Here is a 14389-nt window from a genome sequence, read left to right on the forward strand (position 1 = left end):
GGAAGAGCCTCGCCGGGGGACCGAGCGGGCCCGCGTCCGGCTGGAAACTGCGGCCGCCGCCGCCGCGTTCCGGCTCCGGCTCCGGCTCCGGCTCCGGCTCCGGCTCCGGCTCCCGCGGCGGCGGGCGCGGCGGTCAGGACCATGGGTTTAGGGTTCGTGGACTGCCACTGCCATCTCTCGGACCCAGACTTTGACAGCGTACGTGAGGGCGGCCCGGGACTTGCGGGGTTGGGGGTGGGCCCCGTCTTTCCCCCGAGGGTCTTTTTTCTCTCCTCGGTTGGACCGGAGCCCCACGTCCTCAGACCTCAATCACGGTGGCCCTTGTGACCTCGATTTCCTGTTTGGCTAAAGCCGTGTGATTTCCTTCCTGATCTTGGGCAGCAGTGAGGCGTATCTCCGTAAAGCTCACGTTTTCGGTTTCTGCAGCCCGTCCCCTGCCTCCCCTGGGCCGGGCTGCTTACGGGCCGCCGTAGCTGGCATAAGCCCTCCAGTTCTGGTGGAGGAGGAGGGCGGTCTTGCCCTTGGGGAGCTCCGGTCGGGTAGGGGGAAAGCAGGAGGTTAGGAGGTGAGGCGCCACACCAGTAAGGAAGCCAGACTGTGGTGGTGAGGAAAGCGTGAGGTTGAAGGCGCCCGGACAGGAAAACATTTGCCCCATTCTAGTCACCAAAAGGCTGGAGGCTGGAGGTGAGGTAGAAAAGAGAATGAAGCAAGACTGGAGATTTGTCAAGGATGGGTTGAAAGACCCCCAGAGGGAGACCTTCACTCAAGTCTCGAGATAGCACGCACCCAAAGACACAGGGAGACCAAACTTGCTGCAAAAGCATGAGGCTTTATTTGGGAAACCAGGGCTCTGGGGTGGACCCGTATCTCATGCAGGAGACAGAGGAGTCGACCCTGAGCCCTATTGGGTGTTTCTTTTTATGGGGCTTTTAGCAAGGAAGGGAAAGGGGAGGGGTCTCACAAGGGTATTTGCCAAGCTTGTACAGTTATGTCTACATATCTTATTTGTGCATAACTAGAGTTTAAGTCCTTGGTCAGGCTGTCTTGGGAAACTATTTTTTTTCCTCTTCCCGGGACATAAAGTTTAGGTTGACCCGACCAACCCATATCTTGGGCCACCCGCAGCCTATCTTTTAGCCTATTTTTGATTTACTCCTTTCTGAATATACAGTTCAGGCTGTCCCCTAGCTGTAGCAACCAGCTATTTCTTCACTAAGTTTACTTTAAAATTTTTCATCCTGCCTTTCAGGGTAAGATCAGTACATTGCATTAAAGTTTTTGTGTGTGTGTCTTTAACTTCTGAAGCCCAGCCCCCAAGTTGCTTTTTAAATATATAGAGAAGAGGTGACGATTTAGGAATCTGTGAGAATTACATGAATCCCGCATTTATTTTAGAAATAAAATTAATAACGCATGCTAGAATCTGACATGGCAAGCAACGGGAGGAATCAAGCATGACTTAGATATTTAGTTGGTGCTCTCTAGTGAAGATAGTAATGTCCTTTGCTTAGATCAGCAAAGACGCAAGGTCTGGGGTGGAGTGGGCACCTGGGAAGAAGGAATCTTGGTGGGAGAAAAAGATTCATGTTGGGATGTTGGTCCCATCCAATTGGAAATTGTACAAGCATTTTAAATGTGAGTCATGGCTTCAAGACAGTTACATGCTGAGGTAAAAGTTGGGGGTGTGACATAATATTTACAGCCATAAGGATTTGGTGCTATATGTAGCTTAGTGTTAGAGATCTTACTTTTCATGGGTAAGGCTGCTGGATTAATAATAAATAAAACCACGAGAACAGATGAAATCCTGTAAGGTAAATGCAGAGAGAAGAGCAGAGAATCTTGAAGTGAGAAAAAGAAGAGAGAGCCTGTCAAGGAGACTGACAGGTAGCCACCAGTGTGAGTGGTGTTGTGGAAGCCAAGGGTAGAAATATTTCAAGGAGGAAAGAGTCCAGAGCTGCAGAGGAACTTTGAGAGGACCACAGACAGATATCTTTTCTATCTGGCAGTAGAGAGTTCGGTCTTAGTGCAGTGGGAACTGAAGCCAGATTTCTTGAGAGTAAACTGGAGTTCAGGCTCTTCACTTTCTGTCTCTCTGTTCATGGCTAACATTGTCATTCTGCTTGGTGCTTCAACTGCATTGACACTCACAGCCAAAGAACAGTCAGTCATTCATCTAAAGTAATCGTGATTACTTACATTTATTTTAGGATCTGGATGATGTGTTGGAAAAAGCCAAGAAAGTAAGTCCGCGTTCACAATTCCCTTCTCTGTTGTTATTTTCTCCAAATTTCAAGCTGCTTTAGCTTGACATACTGCTTTTAGGTACTGTTTGGATACACTGTGATGTTGTTTCAGATTTAATAGGTAACATTTATTAGCGTTTTCTATGTGCCAGACAGAGAGCTAAGCCTTTTATGAACTCTTATTAAAAGTTTCACAGTCTTCTGAGGAAGACAAAAGGCTTCTGAAACATTTGGCTTTGTGAGAAGAAATTATCAAATTTGGAAGTATTTATAAAATTAATTACTTGCAGCTTGCATTTTTTAGCCTTCCCAGAGAACAGCAGAACCATGAATGTTTGGCAGTACAAGTTTATAAAGAGCCAGCTATCATTGTGGCAGCTTACCTGGACACATGGGCTTTGGAGTCACCCAGGCCTAATGACTGTGACTCCATCCATAACTTGCTGTGATAGAAGTTTCTATTGTTGATCTCTATGCATTGAATATAGGATCCAAAATAGACCAAGTACTTATTGGCAGCCATTTTGATTATAATACTGGAACATGGCTAAACAAGAATGATAAAATGCCCAGAAAACTATAAAATTTCATTTAGTTTGTATTAACTTTATATACTGTTTGATGCTGTGTTATATTTTCTTTCTTCTTCTTTTTTTTTTTAGGCTAACATTATGGCCCTTGTGGCAGTTGCTGAACATTCAGGAGAATTTGAAAAGATTATGCAACTTTCAGAAAGGTGCTGCTTCTAATTAGATGTTTGTTTTATGTTGCTGAGACTAGTCTTGAACTCATGGACTTAATCCCTTTGTTTTTTGTTTTGCTTTTTTTGTTTTTGTTTTTGTTTTTTTTTTTGACAAGGTCTCACTCTGTTACCCAGGCTGTTCTGAACTTAACTGTGCAGATCAGTCTGGCCTTGAACTCGTGCCAGTTTTTGCCTGCCCCAGCCTCCCTATAAGCCACTAACCAGCTCTAATTAAGCTTTAAAGTCTAGACTGGAAAGATTGCTCAGTGGTTTGGAGCGAATCCTAGGCAAGCACGAGGGCCTGAGGAGTACTCAAGAGTTGCATCTCCAGGACCCGCGTAAACAGCTGGGTGTGGCTACATGCATCTGTAACACCAGGACTCATGAAAAATGGCACACTCCAGAATCAGTAAGAGAGGCTGGCTCAAGTAAGGGGTAGAAGAGTGATGGAGGAGGGACCTAATGATCTGTTCTGGCCACTGTAGGCAAGTGCATGGGATGCCACATGGTTACCTTCCTGTGCCTACACCACGCATACCACTGCATTACAACATTTTAACTGTTTTGTGTGTATATGAGAGTGTGTGTGTGTGTGTGTGTGTGTGTGTGTGTGTGTGTGGTCAACATGGGTGCCTGTGTATTTGTATATATGTGAGTATGTGTGTGTGTATATGTGTGCATAAATATAGATACCAGAGTTTGATGTTGGGTGTCTGCCAAAATTGATTTCATCTTATTTTTTGGAGACAGAGTCTCTTGCTGAACCTGAAACTCACTGATTAGATTAGTCAAACCCCAGGGATCCTCCTGTCTCTGCATCTCCACCTCTGGGATTACTCCATGCCCAACTTTCACATGGACATTGGGGATCTAACTTGGGTCCTCAGCAAGCACTTTACCAACTCAGCCATCCCCCAGCTCCTCTAATTAAGATTTTTAGAATTGCTGACAGTTAAGATGTCAGATGTACAATACCAAAGAACCAATTTTAAAGGGAATGAGGAAGAAAGCATATTAACACAGCCCTAAGACTTTTCTGCTTGTTCTCGAGGGGGACATGGCAGTCTTCTACTCTGCTATTCCTGCTTCCTTAATTTGTTCTACGTTTCTAGGTATACTGGCTTTATCCTGCCATGTTTGGGTATTCACCCAGTTCAAGGACTTTCACCAGAAAACCAAAGAAGTGTGACATTAAAGGTAACAGTCATATAAAATAAGGACCATAAAAATTATTTTTATTTATTTATTTGTTTGACAGCAAAAGAGGGAGGGAGACACAGAGAAGAGAGAGAATGGGCGCACCAGGTCCTCCAGCCACTGCACATGAACTCCAGATGCATGTGCCCCCTTGTGCAGCTGGCTTACGTGGGTCCTGGGGAATTGAACCTGGGTCCTTTGGCTCTGCAGGCAAATGCCTTAACCACTAAGCCATTTCTCCAGCCCTCTTTAAAAATATATATAATATATATATCACATATATATATTATATATATACATATATATATATATATATGTATAATATATATATAGCTGGGTGTGGTGGTGCACGATTTTAATCCCAGCACTTGGGAAGCAGAGGTAGGTAGATCACCGTGAATTTGAGGCCACCCTGAGACTACATAGTTAATTCCAGGTCAGCCTGGGCTAGAGTGAGACCCTACCTCAAAAAACCTTCTCTCTCTCAAATAAATAAATAAATATTTTTAAAAAATGTTTGTGAAGGACCATTATAGCAAAAGGCCTGGCATATAATGGATACTCATGAAATGTCATGCCCTGCTCTTTCTCTAGCAACAGATTTTTTTCTTCTGTCTAGGACTTGGATGTGGCCTTGCCTATTATCGAGAAATATAAGGATCGGTTGTTGGCGATTGGAGAGGTAAAGACCCATTAGCTGATCAAACAACATCTAATGCAGACCTCAATATGAAACCTGACAATTGTCTTGAGTTTGATGTTAAGCTGAGTAGGCCCGTCATGTTCCTGCTGTTCAGCCTACTGCTAATGTGTGACGCTGCCTCAGCACTTGGGGCTGAGGCAGTAGAATATTAGCCTGCTCACATCTTAGCAGAGAGGACTGTGGTGGTAGCAGCAGTCTCTGTTTAAATGTGGGTCATTGCTCTGGTGAGTTCAGATGGTCTCTATTAACCTTTCTCAAGTAATTACTAAGCATGCTTTAGATGGGCTAAAGTTGGTAATTAAAGCACATGTTATTTAAATTATTTATGATGGTAACAAATGCTACTTTCTGCTGGGTGTGGTGGCGCATGCCTTTAACCCCAGCACTTAAGAGGCAGAGGTAGGAGGATCACTGTGAGTTCTAGGCCACACCCTGAGACTACACAGTGAATTCCAGGTCAGCCTGAGCAAGAGTGAGAACCTACCTTAAAAAACCAAAAAGGCAAAAAAAAAAAAAAAAATTCTGCTTTCCATGAAAGACAAAAGGTAAGAAAACAAATTAAACCCAGGATACATGCCCAAGTAGTATCAAAGGAAGCAGTTGGGCTGAGGAAGATGGCTGCGGCTAAAGGCACTTGCTTGCAGAGCCTGCCAGTTGGCGTTCAATTCCCCAGCAAGCACGTAAAGCCAGATACAAAGTGGCACATGCATCTGGAGTTCATTTGCAGTGGCAAAAGAACCTGGTGTACTTAAGCACACACACACAAGCATGCACACAAATAATTATTTTATCTTATTTTTATGTATTTATGACAGAGAGAGAAAATGAGAATACCAAGGCCTCTAGCCAACTGCAAATGAACTCCAGATGGATGTGCCACCATGTCCATCTGGCTTATGTTGGTTCTGGGTCCTTGGGCTTCACAGGCAAGCGCCTTAACTGCTAAGCCATCTCTCCAGCCCCCAAATAATTTATTTTTTTTAAAGAAAACAGTTGCCTGTAAGATGTGCTGTTCACTGCAGTGGACATTGGAAATGTGCCTGCACCATACTCATGCACCAGGGGACATAAAGTAACTTAATGTTTTATAATGATTCCGCATTAAATCAGATTTTGGACATTGAACTATGTAAAGTACATTATTAAAACTAATGTTCCCTGTGTGGCACTTCTACTGTGGCTGCTGTGGTGTGAAGTGATGGGATGCGGCTCACATTGTTATAAGCGTGTGATTCTTTTATCTACCTGCTACAGGTGGGACTGGACTTCTCCCCCAGATTTGCAGGGACGGATGAACAGAAGGAAGAGCAAAGACAAGTCCTGATCAGACAGGTCCAGTTAGCCAAAAGACTAAATTTGCCTTTGTAGGTGAATTATCTTTCTTTTTTAAAAACTGAGCAAATTAAGTATGGGTCAAAGTCCTCTTGAAATGCAGGACTAGATAGCTTATCTTGATTTATTTTAAAAAAACAAAAATAATAGTTGTGATTTAAAAGTCTTGAAAGGAATTTTGTTGTTAAACAGAAATGTCCATTCACGCTCGGCTGGAAGACCTACTATCAGCCTCTTACATGAGCAAGGTATTTACAACCCCACTCAGTCTATCATGGAGAAGCCATATTTCTTTTGACTTGCTAGAGAAGGGAATGGGGCGGAGCCATGGTGGAACTCAACAGGAGATGATTTCCAAGTCAGGTAATTGTTTAGGCAGGTTTATGCACTTCTGAATCCAGCAGGCTCACAGAGAGCAAATGAAAACTTGAAGCTCCAATCTCTAAATCCCCAACTGACAAGAGAGAAAAGTAAAGCAAAGAAGGGTAGTCACACTGGGTTACTCTGCTGTTTCTGTAACCTGCCTATTGCTTCAGGAAATGGGTCCTGTGGCTATCATGCATAAAACACACTGTCACTTCACTTGTTTTTCCTAGAGTTAACATGTCACTTATAGCCTTCTTTTGCACACTTGTAAAAATGCCATCCACAATAATGTGCCTTAAGACTCTTAACACAAAGAAATTTAGCAAGCAGCACATGTGTGCACATGTGTGGGTTTGTAGACACAAAAGCACACAGTAGTTGATTGTGACCTACTCTAGTTAATTTTATAATTCACATAGAGCTGCACCGTTTGTCCAATGATGACATAACCTTAAGAATTGCAATAAAAAAACATTGCCCTCATCATTGATGGATGCTGAACATTCTGGAGTAATGAAGCAAGTTAAACAACTGTCTTTTAAGAAGTGGAGCTGGGAGGAGGATCACTGTGAGTTCAGAGCCAGCCTGAGTCTCCATAGTGAATTCCAGGTCAGCCTGGGCCAGAGTGAGACCCTACCTCGAAAAACAAAAAAAAAACAAACAAAAAAATCAGTAGAGCTGGGTACTGGGGAGATGGCGCAGCAGTTAAGGATGTTTGTTGAGCAAAGCCTGCCAAGCCAGGTATAATGCCCCAGCCACCCACATAAGGATGGATAGGCATTTGTTTGCAGTGCCAGGAGTCCTGGTGCATGTTCACACACACACACAAACATGCAAATAATTTTTTTTTAAGAACTGGAGTTAGTAGGGCTGGGGTCACAGCTCAGTGGCAGCATGCTTGTCTGCGTGGACAATGTGGCCCCTGGGCTCAGTCCCCGGAACCCGTCACGTGTGAGTGCACACACGCACGTGCGCACACACGGAAATGACCTTGTGAGCCTGACTCTGCTTAGTTTCTGAGTCATGCAGTTCTCTTTTTTTCTTTTACTAGCACTCCTATTAGGAAAATAGTTTTGCCTGAAACCCTCCTGTTAGGAACAGTAACTTGACTTATAGAAAAGGCCTGATGGTGCAGAAAGCTTAAGTAATTGTAAAAATTACATTTCAGTGTTACTTAATTTTATTCTGAAGATTAGAATTTATTTTTATTCTTGTCTTTGAACACTATATTTTCACATCCTTTAGAGGACATAGAATTTCATGTTTATATCACAGTGACAGACATTTACTTAAAGTGTAAGGCCTCTGGTGGTGGGTGTGGTGGGTGTGGTGAATGGGGAAACCCTTGTTGAGGAATGAGATGGAGCTGTGGTTTCTCTTTAACTTGGGAGGTGCTGACAACGTCCTGCTGCATGCCTTTGACGGCCGGCCAGCCGTGGCCATGGAGGGAGTGAGCGCTGGCTACTTCTTCTCGATCCCACCTTCCATCATAAGAAGTGGGCAGGTAAAGTCTTTCTTTGCAACTTATGAAACACTTTATGAAATGTAGTTTAGAACCTGAGCTCTGGCAGCTCACCTGGAGTCCTGCTCCAGATACATCACATTGGTCTCTGCCTCAGCAATGTGGAACTTAACTCCAAAATGAATCAGAGTCCTAACATACGATCAAAAATGTTGAACTCTTAGAAAAAGGAAAACACACTGGACATGGTGGTGCTGCCCTGACATTTTCTGACTTTAGGTTCAATAATGGTTTTCTAGCTATGACACCAAAAACACAGGCCCTCAAATAAAAAATGGATTAGTTGATCAGCAACAAAATATAAAACTTCCACAATGAAAGAAGAACAGATAAAGTAAAATATTGTTTAGATTCTTTGTCTACTTTTCAATCAAGTCCATGGAATTTTCATTAAACTATAATCATGCTTACATATAGTACTGGAGTTCAAATCTAAGGCTTATTTCTAACACTAAACTACAACTTCAGCCCAGATTGTATACTTCTATTTAATTTCATGTATTCAGAGAACATGTAGAGTATAATTTAACTCTTAAATTAGCTAAGGTTTGTTTTATGGCCCAGAATGTGGTGTGGTGAATGAAAATACACGCATATGAGCCAGGTGTGGTGGCACACGCCTTTAGCCTCAGCACTCTGGAGGCAGAGGTAGGAGGGTCACTATGAGTTCAAGACCACCCTGGGAGTACAGCGTGAGGTCCAGGTCAGCCTGGGCTAGAGTGAGACCCTGCCTCAAAGAGAGAGAGAAGAAATGCATGAGGACAGATGCCCGTGGTGCTGGTGCAGTATTCTGTGAATGGGAACTGGCGCCCAGCGTGCAGTCCGGGTTCTACTACTGTGATCATTTTGGAGAAACCTCATATTAAGGGGTCATCTTTAGCTGTGGTATTGTTTCCTTTCCAAAACTTGCTTTTCTCCTAAATTTAAAGTTGACAACATTTGGGGGTTTTTGTTTTGCTTTGTTGAGGCAGGGTCTCACTCAAGCTCAGGCTAACCTGGAACTTACTCTCTAGCGCGGCTGTCCCTGAACTCCCACCTCATCCTCCCAGTGTTGGGAGGAGTAAAGGTATGCACCGCTGCACCAGCTTACGTGCTTTCGAAATCTTAATCTTGTATGTTGTATTTTTTGTTTTTATTTTATTTTATTATTTTAGAGAGAGAATTGGCACACCAGGGCCTCAGGCACTGCAATTGAACTCCAGATGCTTGCGCCACCTAGTGCACATGTATGACCTTGTGCTTGCCTCACCTTTTTTTTGGCTTTTTTTGAGATAGGGTCTCTCACTCTAGCTTAAGCTGCCCTGCAATTCACTATGTAGTCTCAGGGTGGCCTCGAACTCTCAGGTTCCTCCTACCTCTGCCTCCTGAATGCTGGGATTAAAGGCATGTGCCACCATGCTTGACTCTGGCTTATGTTAAAAAATTTATTTCTTTATTTGAGAGAGATAGGAAGAGCCAAATAGAGAATGGGCACACCAGGACCTCTAGCCACTGCAAATGAACTTCAGATGCATGCACCCCCTTGTGCATCTGGTTTACGTGGGTCCTGGGGAATAGAACCTGGGTCTTTTGGCTTTTAGGCAAGTGCCTTAATAGCTAAGCCATCTTTGCAGCCCATATATTATATTTTAATATAGCCCCACTTTACATTATCTTTCCCTTTCCCACTTTTAATTATTTTTATTTTTAGAATATTTTTATTTGAAAAGACTATGACTACACCATGGCCTCTTGTTACACAGATGAACTCCAGTTGCATGTACCACTTTGTGCACCTGGCTTTATGTGGATACTGGAGAATCGAACCCAGACCAACAGGCTTTGCAAGCAAGCACTTTAACCACTAAGCCATCTCTCCAACCTACACTTTAAAACTTTAAATTCAGTATCAGCAGAAGTGTGTTCTTGGTTTAAAACTTAGTGAGTTTGGGGCTGGAGAGATGGCTTAGTGGTTAAAGAGTTTGTCTGCAAAGTCAAAGGACCTCAGTTCAACTCTCCAAGACCCATGTAAGCCAGATGCACAAGATGGTGCATGCATCTGGAGTTCGTTTGCAGTAGCTGAAGGTCCTGGAGTACCCATTCTCTCTCTTTCCCTCTCTTGCTCTCTCAAATAAATAAATAAAATTTTTAAAAAACTTAGTGAGTTCATTTCATTCCTACATACTGCACAGAAAATCATAAATAGAAATAAAAGAACCTGTCACTCAATCTACAATGTAGATAATACACAAGAATATTAGCTTTATAGACAAAGGCCTTGTGGCTGAAAGGAGCACTTAGAGGTGGGGGCATTACCAGAAGAACTCACTTTTGGCTGTGTCAGTGGGCATGGAATGGCAGAAGTATGGACTTCTTGCTGATATTTTCTAAATATTTATTTGAAAACGGAATGAGAGAAAGAGAGATTATGGATGTGCCAGGGTCTCTAGCCACTGCAAATGAACTCTAGATACATTAGCTACTTTGTGCTTCTAGCTTACGTGGATACTGAGGAATTGAACTGAGGTCATCAGGCTTTGCAGGCAAGTGCCTTGACCTCTGAGCCATCTCTCCAACCCTTGCTGGTCTATCTTATTTTTGCTAGGTTACCGCTATTGAGTTCCCTGAAAGCTTTGAGTCGTTTGGGGCAGTTGGTTTTAATGTTAACTAGTGACAGCATAGCTTGCCATCCAGATAGCACTTGTGTTTGAAACTAATGCCTGGTTTTAGATTCTTGCTGAGTGAAATGCATTAGGAGGGGACGGGGATGGCGGGGGTGGGGTGTAAATGCTCCTTACTGCGTCCTTCCTTGTCATGTATTAAACTTATACTCTTTCTCTTTTCTGTAAGAAGCAGAAACTTGTGAAGCAATTGCCTTTAACTTCTATCTGCTTAGAAACAGATTCACCAGCACTAGGACCAGAAAAGCAGGTAAATGATCTCCACATTGTCGAGGTGGTACCTTTCTCTTGAGATATTTTCAGTGTACTATCACTCAATCTGGTGCACATCAGTGGGATCCTAGTGCTAAGTTGAGGCTTCTGTTAACGTCGTTTTCTAAATAGAGCTGATGGGGAGTATATCTTCATTTGTGCTGTGTGATTGCACAAAGCAGTGTCTGAGGTCAGAATGTCTCAGATTCTATTACTATTTGAGGAGTCAAAACAAATTAGCTGACTGTGGGCAAGCTATGTAAGTTTTCTGAAATAGTTGGTTTGTTTAGTATTTGAGATGGGATCTCATGTAACCTGGGGTAGCCTCTAATTCACTGTGAAGCTGAGCCCGGCCTTAAACTCATACTCCTGCTTCTGGCTCCCCAGCGGTGGGCCTACAGGCATGCTCCACCGCGCTTCTTCACCTCTGACGATGGTTAAAATGGTAGCCCTTTAAGGGTTCTGTAAGGGTTACGTGAGCGAGACGTGTGCAGGTGCCCAGCAGAGGCTGACACATCGTACATCCGGTGTACTTAACCACTGGGCCACCTCTCCAGCCCAGCAATAGATGTTGAATGCTGTTATAACTTGTCTTGATCTGACAAAAACTACGTTTGTGACATAGAGCCTTATGCAACGTAGGTATTCAACAACCTTGATTTAATAAATGATTTAGCCAAATAAGTTTGTTCTAGAAAATTATAAAACACAGAAAATCATACTCAAAAAAGTGAAACCATCTCCCACCCAAAGGTTACCTTAACAGTACTATAACTTTTAGCATTGATTCTGAAGTGCAACTGCTTGGGTTTAACCTTAGCCGGGATGCTTTGGATCCCATCTTACCCACCGAGCAGGGGTCTGCTCGTAACAGCACCTCTTGGAGTCATTGTGAGGAATAAGTGGGACGTGCCATGCAGAGAACAAAGCCTCCCTTTCCAGAAGCACCTCAAAAAAACAACAAAAAAAAGGTGAGGTCAGAATGCACCTTACCTTAAAGTCAGTGAGACACCAGCACCTAATCTAGCTAGTCTTTCTGAAACCTTATTGCATTCACTTAACCAAACTGGTCTAAAGCCTTTGACATAAGAGGCCAAGCAGTGTAACAACTTGCCAAGAACTCACTTAGGCGACAAACCAAAGGACGCTGACCCATCAGGCAGCCTGCTCTCGGCGTGCTGGCTGTGTGGATGAGCGTGCTGAGAGTGCCAGGCTTGTGCTGCGGACACCCCGGTTCTTAAAGGAGCAGTGTAGAACCAACAGTGCAGCCTGGGTCCACCGCGCAAACTCAGCCACCCACCACCCTTTAGAATAACACTGGTTTAAAAAGTAAATTGGAGCCGGGCGTGGTGGCGCACGTCTTTAATCCCAGCACTCGGGAGGCAGAGGTAGGAGGATCACCATGAGTTTAAGGCCACACTGAGACTACATAGTGAATTCCAGGTCAGCCTGAACTAGAGTGAGACCCCACCTCGAAGAAAAAAAAAAAGTAAATTGGTTTAGAAATAAGCAAGGACTTCCTCCCTTGTTTTGCCAGCTCATTTTCCCATGATTTTGTTGCACAATCCATCCGTCAAGTGCCGTGTTTGAATCAAGGTCTGCTCTGTTTGCTGCAGACACGGAATGAGCCTTGCAACCTTTGCATCTCCGCGCAGTATGTTGCCCAGGTGAAAGGGATCCCGGTGGCCGAGGTCATGGATGTGACCACTCAGAACGCCCTGAGACTGTTTCCCAGGCTGCAGACCCTGCTGCACAGGTAGCTTCAGGTCACCTGCAGGGGGCAGCACTTGGGAAAACAAATGTTTACAGCTGAACCTAAAACTCCTTTTTATGGGGAAAGTGATGATAGCTTAAGTGCTGAATCCATGGGCTCTGCTTCTAACCTTGGGCTGCTTTCAGGTTACTGGTGGAAAAGCACCGCTTGCTGCTTCCAGCCCTAGTGAACCAATACCCCTGTCTCCAGGCAGGAGGCCCCAGGGGTGACACGCACACCCCTGGTTCCCAGTACAACATGGGCACAGTGAGAAGGGAGCAGGCCAGAGTCCTGCCCTTCACCACTTGTTTGACTTCACAGGACTCTCCAGTGAGGGAGGGGTAGCCTCTCCTACTATTGGAATGTTCTGTTGTAAGCTTGAACTTAAGTACTTTGTATTATTTTTCTTTAAAAGTACCTAAGACTTTCATGGGCTGGAGAGATGGCTTAGCAGTTAAGCGCTTTCCTGTGAAGCCTAAGGACCCTGGTTCGAAGCTTGATACCCCAGGACCCACATAAGCCAATGCACAAGGTGGTGCATGCATCTGGAGTTCGTTTGCACTGGCTGGAGGCCCTGGCATGCCCATTCTCTCTCTCTCTCTCTCTCTCTCTCTCTCTCTCTCTCTCTCTCTCTTATCTCTCTCTTTCCCTGTTTCTCTCTGTGTCTGTCACTCTCAAATAAATAAACAAAAATAAAAAATTTTAAAAAGGATCTAAGACTTTCACATTAATCTCAGATTTTCACATATAGCACCTGTGACTTATAATTGTGCTTTTGTACAACCACTATTCAATACCAAGCCTAAATTTTAATTAACTGATTTTAAGTTCCAATCTGAGTTTTGTAACATTTAAAATGTACCTGGCTTTATTGAAAACTGAATCTGGGGATGTGTGGATGGCTCAACTATTAAAAGTGCTTGTTTGCAAAGCCTGCTGGCCCAGTTCCAATTCCCTGGAACCCTTGTAAGCTAGACAGGCATTTGCTTGCACTGGAAAGGCATCCTGGCACATACACATGTGCAAATAAAAATGATGTTTTACAAATGATCATAAATGTTGGCGGGGATGTGGAAAAAGAGGAACCCTTCTACACTGCTGGTGGGAGTGCAATCTGGTCCAGCCATTGTGGAAATCAATGTGGAGGTTCCTAAAACAGCTAAAGATTGATCTTCCATATGACCCAGCTATAGCACTCCTAGGCATATATCCTAAGGACTCATTTCATTAGAAGTATGTGCTCAACCATGTTTATTGCTGCTCAACTTATAATAGCTGGGAAATGGAACCAGCCTAGATGTCCCTCAACTGATGAGTGGATAATGAAGATGTGGCACATTTATACAATGGAGTTCTAGTCAGCGGTAAAGAAAAATGAAGTTATGAAATTTGCAGAAAAATGGATGGACCTGGAAAGGATTATACTAAGTGAGGTAACCCAGGCCCAGAAAGCCAAGTGCCACATGTTCTCTCTCATATGTGGATCCTAGCTACAGATGATTGGGCTTCTGCGTGAGAATGAAAATACTTAGTAGCAGAGGCCAGTAAATTAAAAAGGAGACATAAAGGGAAGAGAAAGGAAGGGAGGAGGGTACTTCATAGGTTGATATTGTATA

At 43.7% G+C, this 14389-nt stretch overlaps 1 protein-coding gene across 9 annotated transcripts; it reads left to right on the top strand.

The window, feature by feature from the left end:
- Nucleotides 1-77: 77 nt before the first annotated feature.
- On the top strand, nt 78-14108 carry Tatdn3 (TatD DNase domain containing 3). Of its 9 annotated transcripts, none has more exons than XM_045142244.1 (11): nt 78-198; nt 2211-2243; nt 2909-2982; nt 4101-4185; nt 4805-4867; nt 6143-6252; nt 6413-6468; nt 7978-8090; nt 10938-11018; nt 12637-12776; nt 14049-14108. In XM_045142244.1, the coding sequence occupies exons 1-11, from the start codon at nt 142-144 to the stop codon at nt 14068-14070; spliced, it is 834 nt and encodes a 277-aa protein (XP_044998179.1). In that variant the 5' UTR covers nt 78-141; the 3' UTR covers nt 14071-14108. The 9 variants fall into 9 exon arrangements, with proteins under 9 accessions (XP_044998179.1, XP_044998180.1, XP_044998181.1 ...); XM_045142245.1 differs by having other exon boundaries at nt 10941-11018; XM_045142246.1 differs by having other exon boundaries at nt 10944-11018.
- The last annotated feature ends 281 nt before the right edge of the window (nt 14109-14389 follow it).

The sequence above is a fragment of the Jaculus jaculus genome, chromosome 1 (assembly GCF_020740685.1).
Source record: "Jaculus jaculus isolate mJacJac1 chromosome 1, mJacJac1.mat.Y.cur, whole genome shotgun sequence".
NCBI classification, from domain to species: Eukaryota; Metazoa; Chordata; class Mammalia; order Rodentia; family Dipodidae; genus Jaculus; species Jaculus jaculus.

Excerpts from the sequence above, each read along its gene's own strand:
- Tatdn3 (XM_045142244.1), top strand. The coding sequence starts at position 142 with ATGGGTTTAGGGTTCGTGGACTGCCACTGCCATCTCTCGGACCCAGAC. Across the intron at positions 11,019-12,636 it reads CACTAGGACCAGAAAAGCAG|ACACGGAATGAGCCTTGCAA; the intron begins GTAAATGATCTC and ends TGTTTGCTGCAG. Across the intron at positions 12,777-14,048 it reads CTGCAGACCCTGCTGCACAG|CTGGGAAATGGAACCAGCCT; the intron begins GTAGCTTCAGGT and ends AACTTATAATAG.